Below are 20,248 nucleotides of genomic sequence, written 5' to 3'. Positions count from 1 at the left end.
TTGGAGTTTCAACAAGGGCGTAAAATTTATTTATGATGTGAGGAAGTATAACATTTTCATTATTTTGTCATACCCCCTTCAATGTAAGTTTTGTGTCAGGAACCAGGTAAATTCTGCACCTGATGTGAACAAGTATCTGTAAGGTCAGTGACCACTGTTCTACCTACAAGGCCACAGAGGGATCATATTAACTTTGTGACCACTACAGAGATCTTCCTAGAATCATAAGTTCACAATTGTTCGCGGAAAAGTGTGGGAATCGAAAACAGTATAAAGCGAAACATGGCAACTTGTACAAGGTACTGCAAATCCCCCCTCTACCGGCCCTAGAAACGCCTTCCAGCGGCCAGGCGACCGGACAGGCCCCTCCAGTCTGTCGTGGAGTGTGAAGGTATCACAACAAAGAGGCAGAGCGCAGAAGGAAACCATGTTCAGTGTAAGTACAAATATTCGTTGTGTTCTGTTAGTCTTTGTGCTGTTTTGGGGACATCTGTCCATATTAAATCCCCATATCGGGGACGTAGAAATCGATATCGAACTGTTTTACCACTTTAGATAGTCTTTATAGAACCAAATGCCTTAATGATTCAGCATCAGACACTGTACGTATTCCCTTATTTGCGTCATGTCGCAGAAGCTATTCATATATTTGTTCCTTTCTACTAACCAACTGAAATGTCTCCCTCTATCTTTTTTTTTTTGTAATGGGCGGAATTCCGGTATTTCACTTCATTCGAATTAGTACGTGTAATTTTATGCTGCTGATAAATTACGCGGTACTTCAAAATGCTGAATTCATATACGATCTTGCAAGAACCGACCCCAACTTCCTTTCTAAGCTCCGTGTGACTTCTTCCTCTTCCCAAAGATGAAAATTCAGCTAAAGGGAAGGAGATTTGAGACGATAGAAGAGATTCAAGGCAGAATCGCAGATAGTGCTTGACAGGCTGACAAAGAAAGATTTCCAGGGATGCTTCCAGGCTTGGCAGCGGCGCTGGGATCGTTGTGTTCACTCCCAGGGGAACTACTTCGAGGGTGATGGATGAATTTAATACCTGAGATAAGTGTACGGGTTTTTATACGCGCAGTCTTAAAACTTTCCGATCGCACCTCGTACATATGAAATATTTTTAACCGATATCATCTCCTGTCGATCTATCGATATCAACTGTTATCAATATCATTGATATACTAAATTAATTCTATCGTATTGGCAGGATCTTAATTAAACAGCTGATAGTCACTAAGCTGGTAAATAAATTTTCGCTTGTATGGTACCAGAAAGGTCGTTACCGCGTTTACAGAAGATATTCATAGGATCGTCTACTGAGACACTTTGGTTCAACCCCTGAGAATGATTGCTCCGTGAATTTGCTTGGCTAAAACTATACAATATCTGCCGTTGTACGATCCGCCAATGTTATCCTCGCAGTTTAATGCTAACAAGAATGATTTATTTGTAACTGCCCTTATCGATAACCCTTAAACCCACGCTCTGCATACCTAAGAACAGCAAACGAGTTTCTCAACAGCCAATCCCAGCCTAGATTCAGAGTAGCTGTTCCCCATATGCGGTCGTTACTCTCCATTACACAAACCAAGCGGTAAGTGAGGTTATTAAAAACCGATTCGCTGTAACAACGGCACGAAAGCAAATCTTCGAGACCAGTACCGATAAAATGGCAGAATCCTACTGGCTGTCAGCTGGGGAACTATAACAAAGCTAGGTTCACACCATATATTCGCTTCCTACAACAGAACAACAGAAAATCAGGAAAAGTGTGTGCGTGTGTCATTAAACACTGACTTCTAGAATTTCGCAAATCATCTTCCTTAAAATCTTGTTAGTTCACCAATTGTTTGAGTCAATGACCTGTCCACGCTTTGATCCACTTTGTAGACGCCGTTGACGAAGTAAATGATTCATATCGTATTTTAATTTTTTCTGTTCTTGGAGACTTCAATGATGGATAAAGAAGTGAACCATTATGCTTTGTCCAGATGTTTAAAGCTTCTCGTGCAGCAATGTTGAAGGTATGAAAGAGCATTTTAAGTGCAAGTCGTTATACGTAAGGTATTTTAATTGTTTGTTCCCAATGATGATAAAGTCGGCAGAGGGAACCTAAATAAGTTTTCTTCATTATCAGCAGTGACAAGAGGAAGGCAATTTAAAAATCTTTACACTGACAGGTCTCTTAAAATTCTCTGGAATTTTAACACGAAAGAATTGTGTGTCCGGTATTAATATCACGTTTGGTGATAACGATGATGATGGATGGATGCAGTAAGCACCTCTGAAACGTCCGTCAACTTCTACCAGAATGCAAAGCGCAAAATCTCATAAGACAGATATGTTCTAAAAAAGAAATTTTGCTGTTTTAGCCCTGAGAAGAATTACACGCTTATACAAACGCAAGCGACCTTCACCTTCGTCGTACACTTTCGATGGTCTTGTCTATCCTCACATATTCTATCTCGTCTCTCAGGGAGTCACACAAAGAAAACAGAATAATGGCTGTTTGTACATTGACTCTCATGTTAAAAAGGCGTTCTTTATTTATTTATTTATTCCTTGCACGAAGAACATAAAACGAACATAAACATAGACCATGCATGTCCATCAGTCAGCATGTTCTAACTCCAAACAATACCGAACGAAATTTAACGAAATTCGGTTTAGTAGATTTACACTGAAATTCGAAAGAGAAAATTAATTTTGGTCTTTATCAGTAAAACAAGACCCGAAATTTGTGAGACCGCTTTAAATAGATTAAGGGGTCTATAAATTTGAATCTGAGGTCATAAATATATACATATCAGTCTGAAAATGGCCAAAGGTAGAAAGTTTCAGTTATGGCGGCTTCGAGCATTTAATAAACGCTTGAATTGTTGTGAGGTCACTGGCTTCTACTTTTCTAGCCATGGAACGTTGATCAGGGTCGTGTGAAGACTGAGGTATTTCTTGTGGCTTGAGACGAGAGAGAGAGAGAGAGAGAGCGCTCTAAATCTGTTATTCAACTGGTTATGAGCGCCCGGAGCGTGGAAATCCGTCATCACGGGCTGCAACGACTGTTGTATTTTGCAGATGTCTGCAAAATACAAGCAGTCAGTATCAAATTGAATTTTCTTAAAATCTCAATCAAAATTTCCCCAAGAGTTCATCTCGACCGAAACTGTTGGTAAATGAAGACGTCTGTCTTCTGGGTTGTTACGCCATGCAGTCTGGTAGAAGTTTACCGACGTTTTAGAAGTCCTTGCTTGACTCATCGCCCTGATGATGGAGGCAGCAAGGACTTCTGAAACGTCTGAAAACTTCTACCAGACTGCATGGCGTAACAACCCAGAAGACGGACGTCTTCAGGCTCACCACCGTGAAAACCTCAAATCCTACATATGTCGGTAAATGTTGTCAATGATTCATCTAAGATATTAAAATCTCTGCGATTTCACTAAGACGTATTATTATTATTTGTTGTTGTTGTTGTAGTAACTACGTGATGCCGGAACGTTCTAGAGAATGTGGTAGTTATCTAACAATGCGAAACTTCAGTAGTTAAATAAATAAATAAATAAAATTATTTAATGTGTATAAAACTAATATTATAACACAGCTGATAGTCGCTCAGTTGACTAAGAGATTCTCTTACCGTCATTATAATAATGGTCGCGGAGGGTGTTTGATTACTGCATTCGGGGTTGATCGGCATTAATACGGATCGACTTTAAGGAGTTGTGTGTCAACCGGTGTGACCAGATTCGAGTAATTGCTCAGTTAGATGAAACTTAACATGGGCGGTAGGAAAGTTTCACTGAAAAGAAAGTTTTTACTGCGTAAACGTGTGATGAGGGTAGTTTGACAGGTGACGTAGTTCTGCAAATCCGTCACGATATTTGACTAAGTAACTGAATTACTGGAAGACAGGAACTTAGTGGGCGTTTGATCGATTTTTTTATGTGACAACCCTCAAAATGTCTTTCAATATCCCAAATAATATTTCTGTCAACTTACGTACTATATAAGTATGCACAATTTATATTACCAGAACTGCCATTCCATAACGTAAGCCAAGCCACGCATTCCGACATTTGACATCGATGTGCCCTCTCAAGGCAGCATGTTGCCATAAAAGCGACTCGCGTGGTAACCTATTTTGGTACTGTCCCAAGTTTGGGAGTCATTGCTCTACCACAGGGTGATTGCAAATGTTTGTCTTCGTGAGATATGAGGTACTCACGGCGGTAAATATGTTCATGTTGCTCTACTGAGCTGTAACGACGTGTGAAATTGCAGGTAGATACTAACGCTGCAGATGGAGGCAGTGTGTTCCTATCTTTACTTTTATACTGGGTTGAATCTACTGTAGAGTGTTCGTGCATCAAGTTTCAACAGTTGGTTCACGAAGCAGAACATCTGACGGTAGCCCAGAAACACAGACACTTGGACGCAACCGGGCAAACCTAATAAGCGTTTCGTTACAGAACGCGGACCACAATGGCGTTCGTTGTGGTTGTAACCTAGATACGAAATGGACCCTTTGGAAAATGCCAGTCACGCAATGGTTCTGCGTCTGGGACAAACGGATCTTGAGTGTGAACGCATTTCGATTCAGGAGAGGGGGGACGCATACACCAGCCACAGAATTCTCCTGCACTGACCAAAAAAAACAAATATACTTTACGCTGAAGTAGAATTATGTCCATTTATCGGATATCTGAGGCTGTCACGACGGTGATATCACCGGTCATAACGCTGCTTAGCCTTGTAGGTGGCAGTCCTGAAAAGAGGCGAAACACCTACAAGACCACATGGCGTCACAAACCAAAAAACTACGACTGTCATATAAACGTGTAAACCACGAAGGGGTTTCGGAACAACAGAACAGAATAGTGTAAAATGTATATAGTGAACAAGTTTCGCACTTTCAGTAAGCCCTAAAATTTCTCACCGTATTCATTTAAACCCACTATTAGGTACTACGCCCTATATCTCTAAAATACTGTTTAATATTATCCCAATATTAATGTATATTTATACTGAGATATTCCCTTAAGGATTTAAAATACGACCGTTGTATTCGTGATAGATGTCTTTCCCGTCTCATTATCGTGGACATGATCGAATTAATTTATCGACGCTGTTTCAATTTAAAAAGTTGCATAGTGTCCATATCGATTTTTTTTTTTAGTGTTCTGTCTGACGACAGGTCCATATGAACAGGATCCTTCCATCCTTTTCTCGGACTGGGACCTGTTCATATACGTTCTTGGCAGATGATCCAGAAGTGGTTTGCCATTGCCTTCTTCTGTGTGTGAATGGAGTAATTGTTGGGATGCCACGGAGGAAAACTCCGTGTTGTCTAGACCACGGCCTTGCCCAACACAAGTTATAAATTCGAACCCGAGACCCCAGGATTACAAGGCCAGCGTTCTAACCGCTAGACCACCGTGGCGTTCATATCGACTTACGAGATGTAAAAATTGCTGCCGTTAAATCAGGTTAAGGATCTTGAGCAATCCGGTGATAACAATTTGTGAACAACGTAAAGAGTTTCATAAAAGCCCTGAATTTCTTTTTGTTCGCCTAAGCGATTCCAAATTCTTATAAATAATTCGTACAATGTGCCATCAGTGGCGTCGGGAATCAGTTCGCTACTGCAAGCTTACCATTGTCCGGAACGGTAGCACGAATTTCAGCCTTCAGTTCTGCGATCCACACACACACACACACACATTGACAGGCGATGACGTCAGGCCAGGTGTTGGTATGACGTCATTTGTTAACACAATAAATTAACATATGAACGTGAGATTACGATCGTTTTGTCAGTGTCGAACGATGTTGTACCGGTTTACGGAGGTCACTGATACACATCTTGGTTTGTGAAGTATTATCAAAGGTTTTATCGACTGCACTGATTGGTTCTTGGATTATTTTAAAAATTAAAATACGAAGGTTATTAACATTTTGACTTTTTGTGTTAGTTATCGGTTCTGAATCACTGGGGATAATTGGCTGCGTTCAGAAGTTACCAGGAGTTCTGAGGCCCTCCAATGAGCTCCAGGCGACACAGTAACGTAACGCCTACACAGGAGAGAAGGAGAGAGTTTGCACGTAAACAGCAGATCGTGATAACGACGAAATATGGAAATATTTGGCTTCCCAAAACAGATAACCGGAAGTTGAATTCCTGTCCTGGTAAAGGTCAGGCAAGTGTGAGGTCAAATGATGACTCAACACGTCATACGTACTTACGAGGTCAGAGACACGTAGATTCTGCAACACGAACACCAGACGAGCGTTGCTTAGTAACGACAGCTTTGCCAAGGAAGTGGTCCTCATGAATACAAAGTGCATGGGCCAGACCGGGGGCCACAGGGTGATCCCCAAAACTGTATTATTGGGGGTTGGGCAGACCTTAACATGTTTTTAATAAAATGTGGACTAAAGAGTGATATGTTTCAGAAGACCCCCAACTTTAAAGTCAAGGTACGCTATAAAATACAGTTTTTGATGCTAAGATTTTCGGTAGAGTGGTTATTTAAGGGATCTGCCAGGAAGCGATATGAAATGGATCTTAGGGAAAAACAGGTTGTGGGATGGGAGGTCGGTGGAAACGGATCAGGATCGTGTCCAATGGAATTACCGGGTTTTTTCCCCCCCAAGACAGTCGTTACGCAGTAAATTATTATTCTTCTTAAGTTCCTCGAAATGTTCTTGAAATGAAATCCTAGCTACCGACAACCGTTTCTGTAATAATTTCGTTTCGGACTCAATTCAAGATGCCTAAAAATCGATTATGAAATTACGACGTAGTTAGAACACAACAGAATAATGCATTACGAAACAGCCAAAAGTATTTTTTTTTTGTTCAGGAATTTCATAATGACTGCCCAATCATTCCGCTTGATGGATCTCGTGCAACGAGAATTCATTGCAGCTGAAAATTAAATATTGTGTGGAGAACACGTCTCACGCTGATATGCAGATAATACGAGAAGAAAGGAAAACACTTTTAAAGAAAAACGATAAAGTAGAGGAAAACTGAAGACAGAAGGTCCTAAGATGGCTGTCTTCTTGGTTATACCGCCGTGTAGTCTGGTAGAAGTTTACTGACGTTTCAGAGGTACTTGCTGCCTCCATCATCAGGGCGATGAGTCATCGCCCTGATGATGGAAGCACCAAGGACCTCTGAAACGTCAGTAAACTTCTACCAGACTACACGGCGGTACAACCAAGAAGACAGCCATCTTAGGACTCACCGCCTCAAATCCTACAAAACTCAATTAGAGTACAGTGGGAACCCCCGGGTTCGCAACCCCACACATCAAGTACTTAGGGTACCTTACCTTCGTGTTGTTCTGCGCAGGCGCGTGGTGGTGGTGGCTGATGGGCGTAAGGCATGTTTGTGGCGTGGTGGCTCCTCGCTCTGTGGGTCCTGCTGGCGGCGTGTGCTGAACGCGCGGATGTGCCCCAGTGGCTGGGCAACGTCCTTATGCCCACTGACGGGACGTCACCTGTGCCCCTGCTGGACAGCCAGGACGCAGTTTGCACCTGCAACGAGGTACCCGGCAAGTACGTCACCCTGGATTGACCCCAAGTCTCTCATGACGAAGTAATTACTTTTGCAAACCAAGACGTCAGACGATAACGCTTCTGGTAATGGCGGTAGAAATTATGTTTAAAGTAAGGAATCGACAGAGATTTCAAAATGAATGTTCTGTCGCAGGTTGGTGGTGTGTGATGGGGGTTCGGGCTGCGAGAGGTTCCCGTCTGGCTTCAACACAACGGCGTCAGTCCTTCAGGTGCAGAACACCGTCATCACGACCATCCGCAAAGGCGACCTGGCCAACCTGACGCACCTACAAGAACTCGAAATCGACCACAACAATCGTCTCTCCGTCATCGAACTTGGGACTTTCGAAATGATGGCCTCTCTCATAAACCTCTCTCTGTCATACAACGAAAACCTCACACACCTCGAGGCGGGCGTGTTCGACGGCTTGCATAACCTCAAAGAGCTACGTATGAAGAAAGGTGGATTTTTCGATATGGGTCTGATATCACCAGCGCTGACTGCAATGTCATTGCCCAGTCTTAAGAAACTGGTCCTGGATGAAAACGCGTTCCAGAGAATAGATTCAGAGGACTTGGTCGCTATGAACGGATCCTCCCTGCAACATCTGCATCTCATCGCCTGCCAGTTGGACTTCATCCACCCTTCAGCGCTGGACCCGTTACGTCATCTCCGGGAGTTACTTTTGGGGCAGAACACACTCAACAGTAGTACGATCACTGAACTGGTGTCACACTTGGTAGAAGAATCAGTTCCTCTCAACCTCCTCAGTCTATATGGAATGGGCTTTCTACGGCGTCCTCCGATGAACGTGATGGAAGCAGTTTCCCAGTCTAACATCACACACCTCGTTTTGGCACGAAATCAGTTCCAGAAACTGAAGCCTGGATCATTCCCTCTGATGCCCCGCCTACAGTACCTTGATCTAAGAGAAATTGTGGCCACAGACCTGAAACCTGGTACCTTGTCACCCAGGATCATGCCTGAACTAAAGACCTTACTATTCGGTGGCAACATGCTATCAGGTGTGGTGCCCGGAGTATTGGTCCCACAGCTGGAATCATTAGACCTTTCAGCAAATTACGGGGACCCTCGTACTCGATCCTATTTCGACGTTGGCGAAGGCAGTTTCGTGAACATGACGAACCTCTCATTTCTCAATCTTTCATACAACAATATCAGACGAGTGTCGAGGAATACTTTCACAGGTCTGGAGAATCTAGACAGACATCTTGGGTTGAAGAATGCTTCTATATACCACCTGCAGGAAGGTTCTTTCGAAAATCTGGGGAAACTTCAATTCCTGAACTTGGAATACAACCCATTTCCAAAATTATACAATCTCACAGCGTCAATGTTTCGGGGCCTCCATAACCTTCGAGTGTTACTTCTTAGTGGATGCAGCATCACCTTTCTGTCACCAAATGTCTTCAGCTACCTCCCAAGTCTGGAGTACCTCAGTCTTCGTGACAATGACCTGTCGGTCCTCAGTCCCATCCTATTTACTCCCCTCCCTCGTCTGATCGGCATAGATCTATCACACAACCAGCTTACTTATCCAAAAAATACAAGCTACAGATTATTCGAAAATAACTCCCAACTTGAAGTCGTGTTCCTTTCAAGAAACAAGTTCACATCCCTGAATCCAGTGATGTTGGAAGACGCGGCAGTTCTGACACGTTTGGAACTGTACGATAACGACCTTCTGTGCCAGTGCGCGTCCTTCTTGTCAACGAAAAAGTGGCTTAAAGAACAGAATCTCTCTCTTGTGGACACCCACATCGCTGGTCTTTCAACACTTCGATGTTTCTCTCCAGATGAATCGACGAACAAACCTGTAATTGAATATGTTGATTCTCTTGGGGATGCCTGCGTGTTACCACCTGCTGAAGACCAATTCGTGACTTGGATTACGGTGTTCCTTGTCACATTTTTTGTTTTAGGGTTTGTAGTAGTGGCTGTTGCGTATCATTATCGTTCATACATTCGTTACTGGATATTCCTCGCTCGTATGGATATTCAGAGACGTGGTATCAGAAGAAAGGATTGTGAAGGACATAACGACCACCAATACGATGCATTTTTGTCATACAGCAATGAGGACCGAAACTTTGTGGTGAGGCTTGTGGCTATGTTGGAGAATTATGAACCTTTCTTAAAGCTTTGTGTATACGAACGAGATTTTGAGATAGGGTCGGTAATTTCAGAGTCTGTGCTGCAAAGCGTTGCCATGAGTCGAAGGACGTTGCTTGTGATCAGCGATGCTTTTGCCAGGTCGCAGTGGTGTCGTTGGGAGCTACAAATAGCAGAGAATCATCGGCTGTTTCTAAGGGATGATAACGAGGGGGGAGGAGACCCCCTAATCATGATAAAGTTGGGGCAAGTAACAGAGGCACATATGACCCCAACATTGAGGTACTTACTGAGGACAAGAATATACCTGGAATGGGATTCAGAACCGAGGAAACAGAGACAATTCTGGGACAAACTTCGTACTGCCCTAGCACCACCTCCAGTAAGCATAACAACAACAACAAACACCTAAAGAGTTTTTATAAAGCGTTCTGAGGATGGTGTAATACAATCTGGATTTCTGAGTTTTTGGGATTTGTCCGTCATTTGATATTAAAAAAAGTGTTTTTATACCCAATTATAGGTAAGAGGTGCACGTACCCAGTCGGGTCCATTTGAAAGAGCTAACCTCAGTCATTGGAATAGAATATCAGACAATTGACAAAGTCCAAAAACTCAGTAAACGAGACGCCTAAATTTTTGCAAAATTTTGTATGTTTCAAATTAAAGTTTGTTTGTGTTACATCAGAAAGACCTCTGGCTTAGTGACTAATACGACGACGACATTCAGCAGGACACCAAGTAGTTGGGTATAGTAAAAGGACAGCAGCGAGCAACTCAGAATTAACCAGCGTTAACTACCATCTAATTTCATGAACGCAGAATATAAGAATATTCGCTAAATTTTTCTATACGAAGATTTCCGTCTTCTGGGTTGTTGCGCCGTGTAGTCTGGTCGATGTTAACCAACGTTTCAGAGGTCATACTGCCTCCGTCATCAGAGTATGAAGATTTCTGTCTTCTGGGTTGTTGCGCTGTGTAGTCTGGTCGATGTTAACCAACGTTTCAGAGGTCATACTGCCTCCATCATCAGGACGATGAATGAAAACCTCAAATTTTACGATACTACGTATTGTTAAATACGAAAAAAATGCTAAAATGTATTCAATAAAATATATATTATTATCTTTATTATTTCCACCGCATGGACTGGATTTTGAAAATTGTTCACTGACACTCAAGCAAAAATGTTAACTCACTTCTGATATAGGGTACGATTTCAAATGAGCGAGTCTACGTCTGTCTCCAGACATATCTGATATTACCGACACCGCTTGCAAATTCTGGTGACAGACAAGGAATGTTGCGCGAAGCACAACTTGTTCTAGTTAAGTTCGTCAGGCGGCCGGGACCAAAACCGTGACCTTCGGTGCCATCCGTATCCCGATACTAGTCGAACACTTCAGGGTTCGATGTAATAAGCAGGCCTCGGTGAATTTTAATAAAAACAAAGAGCAACGATGTAACTTACCGAGAAACGTCCACTGACTACTCGTTTGTTCATGCAAGCGTTTAACTACACTAATTAACAAACTAAGAAACAAAACTAACTACAGAAACGAACTCGTTACTTATCTAACCGAGACAATGACGCAAATGAGAAGTTGGATTAAGTAGGACCATACACGTTAAAGAAATTATTAACGTCCTCTTCAGACTTTAGTCGACAATTAAAATCATTTTTGTGAACACTGTAATGAACATTCAATTTCAATAAATTTTGTGGAATTTCTTGGTCTGCTGAGTGACATCTTTTCAAAATGGACTCTGGTCCATGGAGCTAATTTATATTCAGATTTTATGAGCCGAAAATTGCAAATTAAAAAATTTGAAGGGCAATGGCATCCAACTTGAAATAAAACGCGGCCTCAGTACGACTGCGGGGATTTTTTTAAATTCATAACGATCTCCGTCCGGACGTCCTGCGTACTAGAATTTGAGAAGAGAAATTATTTCCTTCAGTAAATAAATGAAAATTTTGTGTCGTTACCTTCTTATATTCGCGGACAATCCCAAAACTACTTCTAGACAAACTACTCACATTTACTTAAAAGAGAAAAAGAAGTTACCATTCTAAGCACGAGGGCATCGCTGCGTTCGGGAGACGTCCCTTCTACCGTTAACCGCAGGATGCGACACAGAACCATTCTGGATGTACCGACAAGATCCTGCCTAGGACCGAATCCTAATTGTTCATATTTGAAGGCGGTCTCCTTACTGTCCGAGCTATCACGCACCTAGGTCCTGGGAAAATAATGCAGACGGCATTTCATTACCTTCTTCAGTTTAACCAGTTCAAGAAAGGACACACAAGTATTTCTATATGACAACGGAGACACGTGACAGGATCCCAGAGGACGGTCTGTGGCCCACGTGCAAAGGTGAAAGGTATTGAGCACCGTGTAATGAAGACGTATGAGGGAACGGAGGTCAGAGGTCGATTTCATGGCCGCTTTACTCCTGGGGAAAGAACCTGTGGGGGGCCCCAGAACTGCCCTACTCGGGGTCTATTAGAGGCAATCATCATGGAAGTTTTGATGGGCTGGGAATGTAGCTCTATGGATTTTCTGACGGTGACTAATTGAAGACTGAGACATAAGAGGTTAGGTATCAAAAACTGAATGATATAGAAATTTAGAAATATGCCTTTTTTTTTTTTGAGAGGAATGTGTTTTTGGAAAAATGTGACGGAGAAGGAAAATAAATGTTAAACTGGATGTTGTGGAAACCTTTAAATTAAATGCTCAGGACAAGTTTAATAACTTCCAGCTATGGGGAAGAATCAGATATTTTTTTTAAAAGGGAGTCGATGAGTGGGTACACTGAAATGACGCACACGACGTTGAAACAAGTTACGGGTTTATGTATTTACATTATTCACAAGGCAGTATGCAGCCATGGCAGTAAAAAGTGTACTCGACTTTAGTGGTCCAGCATCAACGCACTGCACGGTTCTCGCTGCCGACCGTACCCCACACCAAGGACGTGCAGCAACGAGCTTCAAATATGAGTATTTGTGTTTCCCGGTAATTATCAAGACGATTTTAGGACGACTTCGCCTTACGCGGAAGCAGACGGCATAATCATCATATCAAATTTCATTAACAGTGGGAATTCGGGACTAACGAAAAGCACGCTGATTGGTAGGAATCCGAACATCTGACGAAGAATATAATATTTTTTTCTAAAAAAATTGAAAAATTGCTTCGAAACTGAACGTGGATCGGTATGTCGCCAGGGCGGCAGGTGCGCAGTGCGCTGAGCGTGGAATTTCCTTTGGTTGCTGGTTTGTACATGACGCTCAGTCAGTCCTCTAAGGGAACTCAGGTTCGTGCCAGCCGACTCAAGAGTGGTCAGGGTCTAATGGAAATTTGTATTTTCATCTATTTATCAAAAAGACCAAGGAAGCCTCTAAAAGCAGGCCCAATGCTCTGCAAAAACGTGATACGATAAGGAAGATACGTAGTTACTTCAGCGAATTTCTTTCTTGAAGTCTGAATTTGATGAAATTTTTACTAATATATATATAGAATTTTAACAGGCAGCTGTGCAAGAACTTAAAATTTTTGTTTTGTTTCTGTTGCTTATTACGTCTATTCAGAAATCCTTTTTGTGCTGATCTTTATTAGTACTGGGTGCTGATTTGTACGTATCCACGCTCAGACAGCCCACATAAACAAATCAAATTTTCAAACAGGAAGACGTTTCGAAACCTCGATCAAAGCCTCGGACAGACGGACCTAACAGAGGACCGAATGGAAGAGGAGGATTGAGGAGGCCGTGGACCGGAGAGCCATAGAGGAAGAAAAATTCTCTACATGACTTAAAGCAGAAACATAATAAATAAGACACGTAGTAAGCTGCCCCTGTCTCAATGAAAAGACGCCAGTTTAAGAATTTTTACCGATGTCAAAATTAACAGTTCAAAATCAAAATAATTTGCTAATATTTCCTAATCTCTGACCACTCCTTTCTCCAGCATTCATTTTGGCTTTACGTATATCATAACTGGTCCAATATTTTTGTAACAACTTTTGTTTATAGTTTTAAAATTACGTATTTAAATACTTGTAAAATATATATATATATATGTCCGCCAGTCTGCCAACTTGGAAATTCTGTCCTTTATATTAAATAGTTGATAAGTTAATCTTTTTTGTGATATATGTACATTAGAGGTGCCGAGATGAGACGGAGCTTCTGTGTAGGTCTTCTTTGGTTTCTGAATTACGTGATCGGTACATGTCAGGAGTAGATGGTCATCAGAATCATCTGTAACAAGCATCAAGATCATGCAGATGAGAAATAGATTTTGACGTATGGGCGAATATCGTGTTATCTCTTTGCACTACGCCACGACGAATTATAAAGTAAAATTACAGCTCCACATAAAATATCTGTAAGGACTAATAAATTCTAAATATTAATGAAACAAAGACTTTGAGTCCGAATTATTACATTCTTCCGAGGACAAATTTAAAATGAATCGACATCATCTTGGATTTTGTACCGACACTCAAATGACTGATGGAAACAATGAGATCTTCAAGAGAAATGAATTAAAATCTAAATTAGATAAAGCGACTATTTACCTTTTGAATAAAATATATTTTATTTACTAGACGATGGATAATATCCAAGAAAATATATTTTATTTACTAGACGATGGATAATATCCAAGAAAATATATTTTATTTACTAGACGATGGATAATATCCAAGAAAATATATTTTATTTACTAGACGATGGATAATATCCAAGAAAATATATTTTATTTACTAGACGATGGATAATATCCAAGAAAATATATTTTATTTACTAGACGATGGATAATATCCAAGAAAATATATTTTATTTACTAGACGATGGATAATATCCAAGAAAATATATTTTATTTACTAGACGATGGATAATATCCAAGAAAATATATTTTATTTACTAGACGATGGATAATATCCAAGAAAATATATTTTATTTACTAGACGATGGATAATATCCAAGAAAATATATTTTATTTACTAAACGATGGATAATATCCAAGAAAATATATTTTATTTACTAGACGATGGATAATATCCAAGAAAATATATTTTATTTACTAGACGATGGATAATATCCAAGAAAATATATTTTATTTACTAGACGATGGATAATATCCAAGAAAATATATTTTATTTACTAGACGATGGATATTATCCAAGAAAATATATTTTATTTACTAGACGATGGATAATATCCAAGAAAATATATTTTATTTACTAGACGATGGATAATATCCAAGAAAATATATTTTATTTACTAGACGATGGATAATATCCAAGAAAATATATTTTATTTACTAGACGATGGATAATATTCAAGAAAATATATTTTATTTACTAGACGATGGATAATATCCAAGAAAATATATTTTATTTACTAAACGATAGATAATATCCAAGAAGATTTTTATTCAAATGACTCATCACCATCGTCAAGAACTTTTAGATTTGATAGACTATTTACCTCTTCCAATGACAGGGGATTTCCCTTCATTTTTGTGTCCAGGCTGTGGTATCGTTCTGCGAACAAAAAACGCGGTTATCAGAACTGACCCAAACAGGACCACGTAACGGTAATGTTTCAAGGTCGTGTATTCAGAACATGCATATAACTTACGCAGCTGAAAAAGCATTGTCAAATTACCATGAAAAGACTAACTCAACAATTTTATATTCTAGTAAATCTCTCGCTGACTTCCGCGTTGATTTTTTCATACCGTGAGCGAGGTGCAGGCGCACCATGGCCATCACGAAGCACTCGGACGTAAGCACCTTGTTCTTCGCGAACCTGAACACCAGACATTCCAGGACCTTATTGCTGGCCGTTCCACCGGCTTCCCACAGTAGAGGCCGCAGGTTGTAGCTGCTCGTCTTGCAACCATGTCCTCGGTCAAACTTGTGGAACGCGACCTGAGGAAGGCATACAGGAAGTTTCTAGCCCCGAGCAGAATCAACGCCTCATTCACGTCACATTCTTCGATCTAAAGTGCTATTATACAGCTGCAGCTGTAGGCTAATTAAGCAATTCTTCCGCCCACGACTTCCAGCAGTCATCTCCCTCTCACGGCAAGTGTAAGCCTCAACTATCTGGCTAACAATACAATTTATTTGATCATTTCCGCTGAACAAAAAAAAAAAGAGAGATATGAAAATTATTGTTTTTTTTCATTTATCAAAAGTGTTAGCAGGGCAAACACGAGTACTCCTCCTCCTCCGTGTCCCGCTACCGAACGGTCATCAGACGTAACCTCACCCGCCAGAACTGCAGCATGTGCATGAGAACAGGGATGTCCACGACGCTGATGCGGCCGCTGATGTTGTAGTCCCTCAACATTATAAGGCTTTTGCACAGCTCAAGACTCGGCTTCTCCGACAGGTACACTGAAGCAGAGAGAGTGAGACACGCCGTATGTAGGTACTACTTTGTAAATTATGAAATCCCACACGGGATGAATCAAAGTCTCTGTATTTAGAATCCAGCATATAACCTCCCGAGCTGTGGACGTGTCCAGACAAATTTCTAAAAAAAAATTTAATTTCATTTGTTCGGAGCCTCCTCTTGCAATTTTTCTTTTGGTGTCACCGAGTCAACATACGAGACATGCATTTGGGAATTTGCTAGAAAGTTTTGTTCAAAAATTGTGCTTTTTTAAACAGCGTTACCAGAAAGCCAAAAATTGTATCAGTTTTTCTCTTCTCTTCCGCGTCATATAACCTCGTGACTGACGAGCCATTATAACATTTAGAAAGGTTTACCTTTCCAGTGAGCTTTCAATATTTTCTGCAACTGTAATGCGTCTACTTCTGGCGGATATTTCAGAAGCAGCTTGGCAACTATGGATTTCCCATCAGGCTGAAACATTACAGACAGAAAGAGAAATTTGAATATAACCTTAGAAGAGGCACCAACTTAAATGTTGTGTATAATAACCAAAAATGTCAGATTATATTTATAAGACATAATGTAGACACTGAACATAAACTTTTAAAGTCGTCGTAAGTCATGTCTAATTCCACAATACGCAAATTAAGTACTCGATAACTTTTTTCTTGGACCACAAAATTAAATTCTAAAAAACTGGTCCAAAAAAAATGAGTTCTGACGGGCCCTGGTCCAGAAACTCACCAGAATTATCGTCGGTGCAGCCGAGTCGTCCATGAACTCTGTGGAGATGTTTCTGAACAGCATGTTGTCCTCGTTCACTTCCCTGCAAACCCACACAGACAGGCACTCAAGATGACATCCAGATTTTCAGTAAAATTAGCCCCGATTCACAACATCATTATAATTTTTCAATACTTCTGCAAGCTGCAGTCAACACACAACACTTTTGGGGGGGGTATTAACCCTCTACAGGCTCAAATTAGATAATTTTATACAAGTGAATGCCCTTGGTAGATTGTAATAAAATTCAAAAATAAATTATTCAATTTTGATATCATCTTATACGTGAATTTTTCATTTTCCTTACGGATGCTACGTGATCCACCAACCACACCCATCTTAATTTAGTAATCATAGAAAAATCATGACACTCTCATCCTCACCATATATTGCTCTGTTCGTCAGTGAGAATTCTGAGTAGAAACTTTCCGTCACAGTTGGGGATGTTTGTTTGCGGCACCACAATGTAGTCACCTGGTGGCAGAGTGAAGAAGGTCACCACCTCACGGGCTACAGAGTGGTTCGTCACGTCCAGCGGTTTCTGCAACGGATAAAGGTAGGCGAATGAGTGAGTGACATGATGACTCCGGCCATTCATTTAGTTGTCAGTGACTCAAGTCAGCGAATGAGATACGTAACTGAGCAAAATACTCACAGACACCTTTCTGCTTCCAGGCTCATAAAAATTTGGTGAGTCATCCCAGTCTTTGCAGCATCACTGACTCCTCCTCCATATATTTTATTATTATTAATACAAAATTTAATTATAATTATTATCACCACCACCACCATCATCATTACAACCATCATCCATGTTGAAAAACTGTGTTGAGACGAGGGAAATTAGAGGATGAACACTAAACAGGAATGGATGGGAAAGGGGAAGCTTTTACAAATTTTAGGTTATGTCGATATTTGTCGAAACGAACTGAAGTAAATCCAATAAATTATGAGTTACGTCCTGTTGAAATCTGAACCAATTACGAAATTCACCAAGAATCACGCAATGTGAGTAACCTCCTTTTAATAAAACATCGTCGTCCTCTTCTGCAACTTCCGTCTCTTTCACACACTACCTCCTCGTGCTACATATTGTCTTGATTACCGCAGAGCTCGATATGCTGCTCTCTCGCGTCGAACTGGCTAAACACACATAATCGATTATGATTTCATTCCCATCCGCTAGATCACGCAATGTCGCTGCATTCTTCAATCATCCACAATGCTATAATACACGAACGGCAAATATCACCAAGAATTAAGAAATAGATATGAAGTGATCTTTTCCTTTTGTTTACATACAATTCAATGTCCTTGTCACCTGCGTAACTGAATCGCGGTTATTAAAATAAATAAATAAAGCGGAAATGTACACGACACTGCTGGACCACACATTTCCCAAATGCGTTCGTCGTTATTTTGCACCTGGTTTAAGAAAGACTGGAATAGAATATAAGTTGTGCATCTTAATTACAAATATATGTTATATGATCTACAAATTTCTTGTACTATGAGGCGTTTGGTGTCCAAAACACTAAACCAAAAATTTTGCCTGTTGTCTTGTATGGTTGTGAAACATGGTCTCCTACCTTGATGGGAGAGCGTTAATTACAAATATTTTAAAACTAGGTACTCAGAAAGATATTTGGACCTAGGAAGGATGAAATAAGTGAAGAATTTAGAATATTTAATATCGAAGAGCTGCTTGAATTTTACGGATCACCTAGCATAGCTTGGATAATGAAACATAGGAGGCTCCGATTGGCTGAACGTATAGCACGAATTGTGGAGAGAGGCAAGGGGTGCACACAGAATTTTGATAGGGAATCCTTCTGGAAAACGACCACTGGGTAGAACAAGAAGGAGACGGGATGATAACACCAAGATGGATATTAGGGACGTGGGCTGCCAGGATGGTAAATGGGTGGCGGGCTTTGGTGTTGTCGATGTTGGACCTGCGGGTTCCTCTACCAGGGAGTTGGTTAGTGCTGGATGTAAGTACCTGCTCTGCCACGAAGTGGGGCGTGAGTCGTGCCGTGGCGTGAGGAACCTCATAGACCGCGAAGCCGATGGCGAACAACGGTTTCTTCTTCCGGGTGTCGGACAGGGTCTCGTAAAACTGGGTGACGGACACGACCACGTGGCATTTGTTGGTACTTGTACGAGGGATCTGGATGTGAAACTGCGGATTCATCGCCGTCGTCTCTGTGGCAAAAACATCGACAGCCACAGTAGTAGCATTTGGAGATTTCAATTATGGTAGAGAACACGAACCTTTTCCACCTGCGCGAAAAATAGTTCTATAATCGTTTCTCTTTTTAGGTTTAAATGCTGTGCAACAGACGAACAGTTTTAAAGGACGTGTTAATATTCCTATAAAATAAATGAGCATTTCCTTCAAAGAAATCTTGAAGTTATAGTCTAAATACAAAACTTCTATGATTTTAATAAAATGATGGGTAATACTACGTCACGTCTTGAGGACGAGAAAAAGAACTCGAAGAATGAGCAGAGGAAAAAGGAGATGTGAGAAAAAATATAATACGAGAAAGAAAAATATATGATAAACATTTCATTTAAAATTTATGATAAAATTATAGTTTTTTTCGCATATAAATTAATGTAACGCCAAAGAATAATTCGAAGTAAATTACACGAATTTTAATAAATAATTAAGTTACACATGGGTCAGTCCTAAGGTACGTACAATTTCAAAAAATAAATCTTTATTACCTTCACGTGTTTAACTGGTATTAAACTCAGAAATGGAAATGTTTTTTTTTTAATACGTAGAAACGAGAGGAATCGAACACTAAACCTTTTATATACTTGTCTTATGGAAGCCTTGAAGTCGGAAGTTAAACCAGTCTGCGAGACGCCGCGTGCAAGCAACATACACCTCAGGCAACGGACCAAGATATCCAGCGTAATTGTGATGTTGCAAGAGAAGTTAAATTACACCAATTTCCGGTCTTGCAAAAGTTTCGCGTGTTTCGAAATTCGATTCTCGAAGCGAAAATTCTTTAGGCCTATCCGGAAACTAACTACCATTAATTAAAAGGCAATAAATAAATATAATATGGATACATATAAAATAATAACAGAAGTTAAACATGTGATAACTATATATCTAATTGTTTGGTTAGTGTACAATTCATTAAACCTAACCTTAACACCGTATGTCGTATTACGTATTTCTGGGATTTTATTTGCAGTTCTTAGACATTTTGATACTGCAAAGTGACGGAAACGAAGTTCACCCTCCATTCCGTCCTTTAATGTGAGATTTATCTCGATATGACGTTCTCTGAAAACCGGGCTCGGCTAAGAAAACA

At 40.5% G+C, this 20,248-nt stretch overlaps 2 protein-coding genes across 3 annotated transcripts in view; one reads left to right on the top strand and one right to left on the bottom strand.

The window, feature by feature from the left end:
* Positions 1-147: 147 nt before the first annotated feature.
* On the top strand, positions 148-11,446 carry LOC110827780 (toll-like receptor 4). 2 transcript variants are annotated; one of them, XM_087359029.1, is made up of 3 exons: positions 148-436; positions 7,368-7,562; positions 7,728-11,446. In XM_087359029.1, exons 2-3 carry the CDS (start codon positions 7,465-7,467, stop codon positions 10,117-10,119), a joined length of 2,490 nt encoding a protein of 829 aa, XP_087215155.1. In that variant the 5' UTR covers positions 148-436; positions 7,368-7,464; the 3' UTR covers positions 10,120-11,446. The 2 variants fall into 2 exon arrangements, with proteins under 2 accessions (XP_087215155.1, XP_087215154.1); XM_087359028.1 differs by having other exon boundaries at positions 331-436; positions 7,368-7,573.
* Positions 11,447-12,549: 1,103 nt separating this feature from the next.
* The window catches only part of LOC110827781 (calpain-1 catalytic subunit), a 59,827-nt gene continuing 52,128 nt past the window's right edge, over positions 12,550-20,248 (bottom strand). The window contains exons 10-17 of the mRNA XM_022059779.2: positions 18,916-19,118; positions 17,297-17,454; positions 16,875-16,956; positions 16,505-16,601; positions 16,002-16,129; positions 15,466-15,658; positions 15,213-15,268; positions 12,550-13,979 (exon numbers count right to left, since the gene is read on the bottom strand). Coding sequence (XP_021915471.1) covers positions 13,953-13,979; positions 15,213-15,268; positions 15,466-15,658; positions 16,002-16,129; positions 16,505-16,601; positions 16,875-16,956; positions 17,297-17,454; positions 18,916-19,118 — 944 coding nt within the window. The 3' untranslated portion in view covers positions 12,550-13,952. The remainder of the gene's footprint in view (positions 13,980-15,212; positions 15,269-15,465; positions 15,659-16,001; positions 16,130-16,504; positions 16,602-16,874; positions 16,957-17,296; positions 17,455-18,915; positions 19,119-20,248) is intronic.

The sequence above is a fragment of the Zootermopsis nevadensis genome, unplaced genomic scaffold (genome assembly GCF_977971745.1).
Source record: "Zootermopsis nevadensis isolate Lab colony 2312 unplaced genomic scaffold, Znev_1.0 Znev_ptg000030l, whole genome shotgun sequence".
Lineage (NCBI taxonomy): Eukaryota > Metazoa > Arthropoda > Insecta > Blattodea > Termopsidae > Zootermopsis > Zootermopsis nevadensis.
Note: the sequence above shows the minus strand (reverse complement) of the source record. Positions and strands in the feature narration are given on the sequence as shown.

Coding starts and splice junctions, on each gene's coding strand:
- LOC110827780 (XM_087359028.1), top strand. CDS start 7,401: ATGTTTGTGGCGTGGTGGCTCCTCGCTCTGTGGGTCCTGCTGGCGGCG. Junction 7,574..7,727: donor TGCAACGAGGTACCCGGCAA/GTACGTCACCCT, acceptor GTTCTGTCGCAG/GTTGGTGGTGTGTGATGGGG.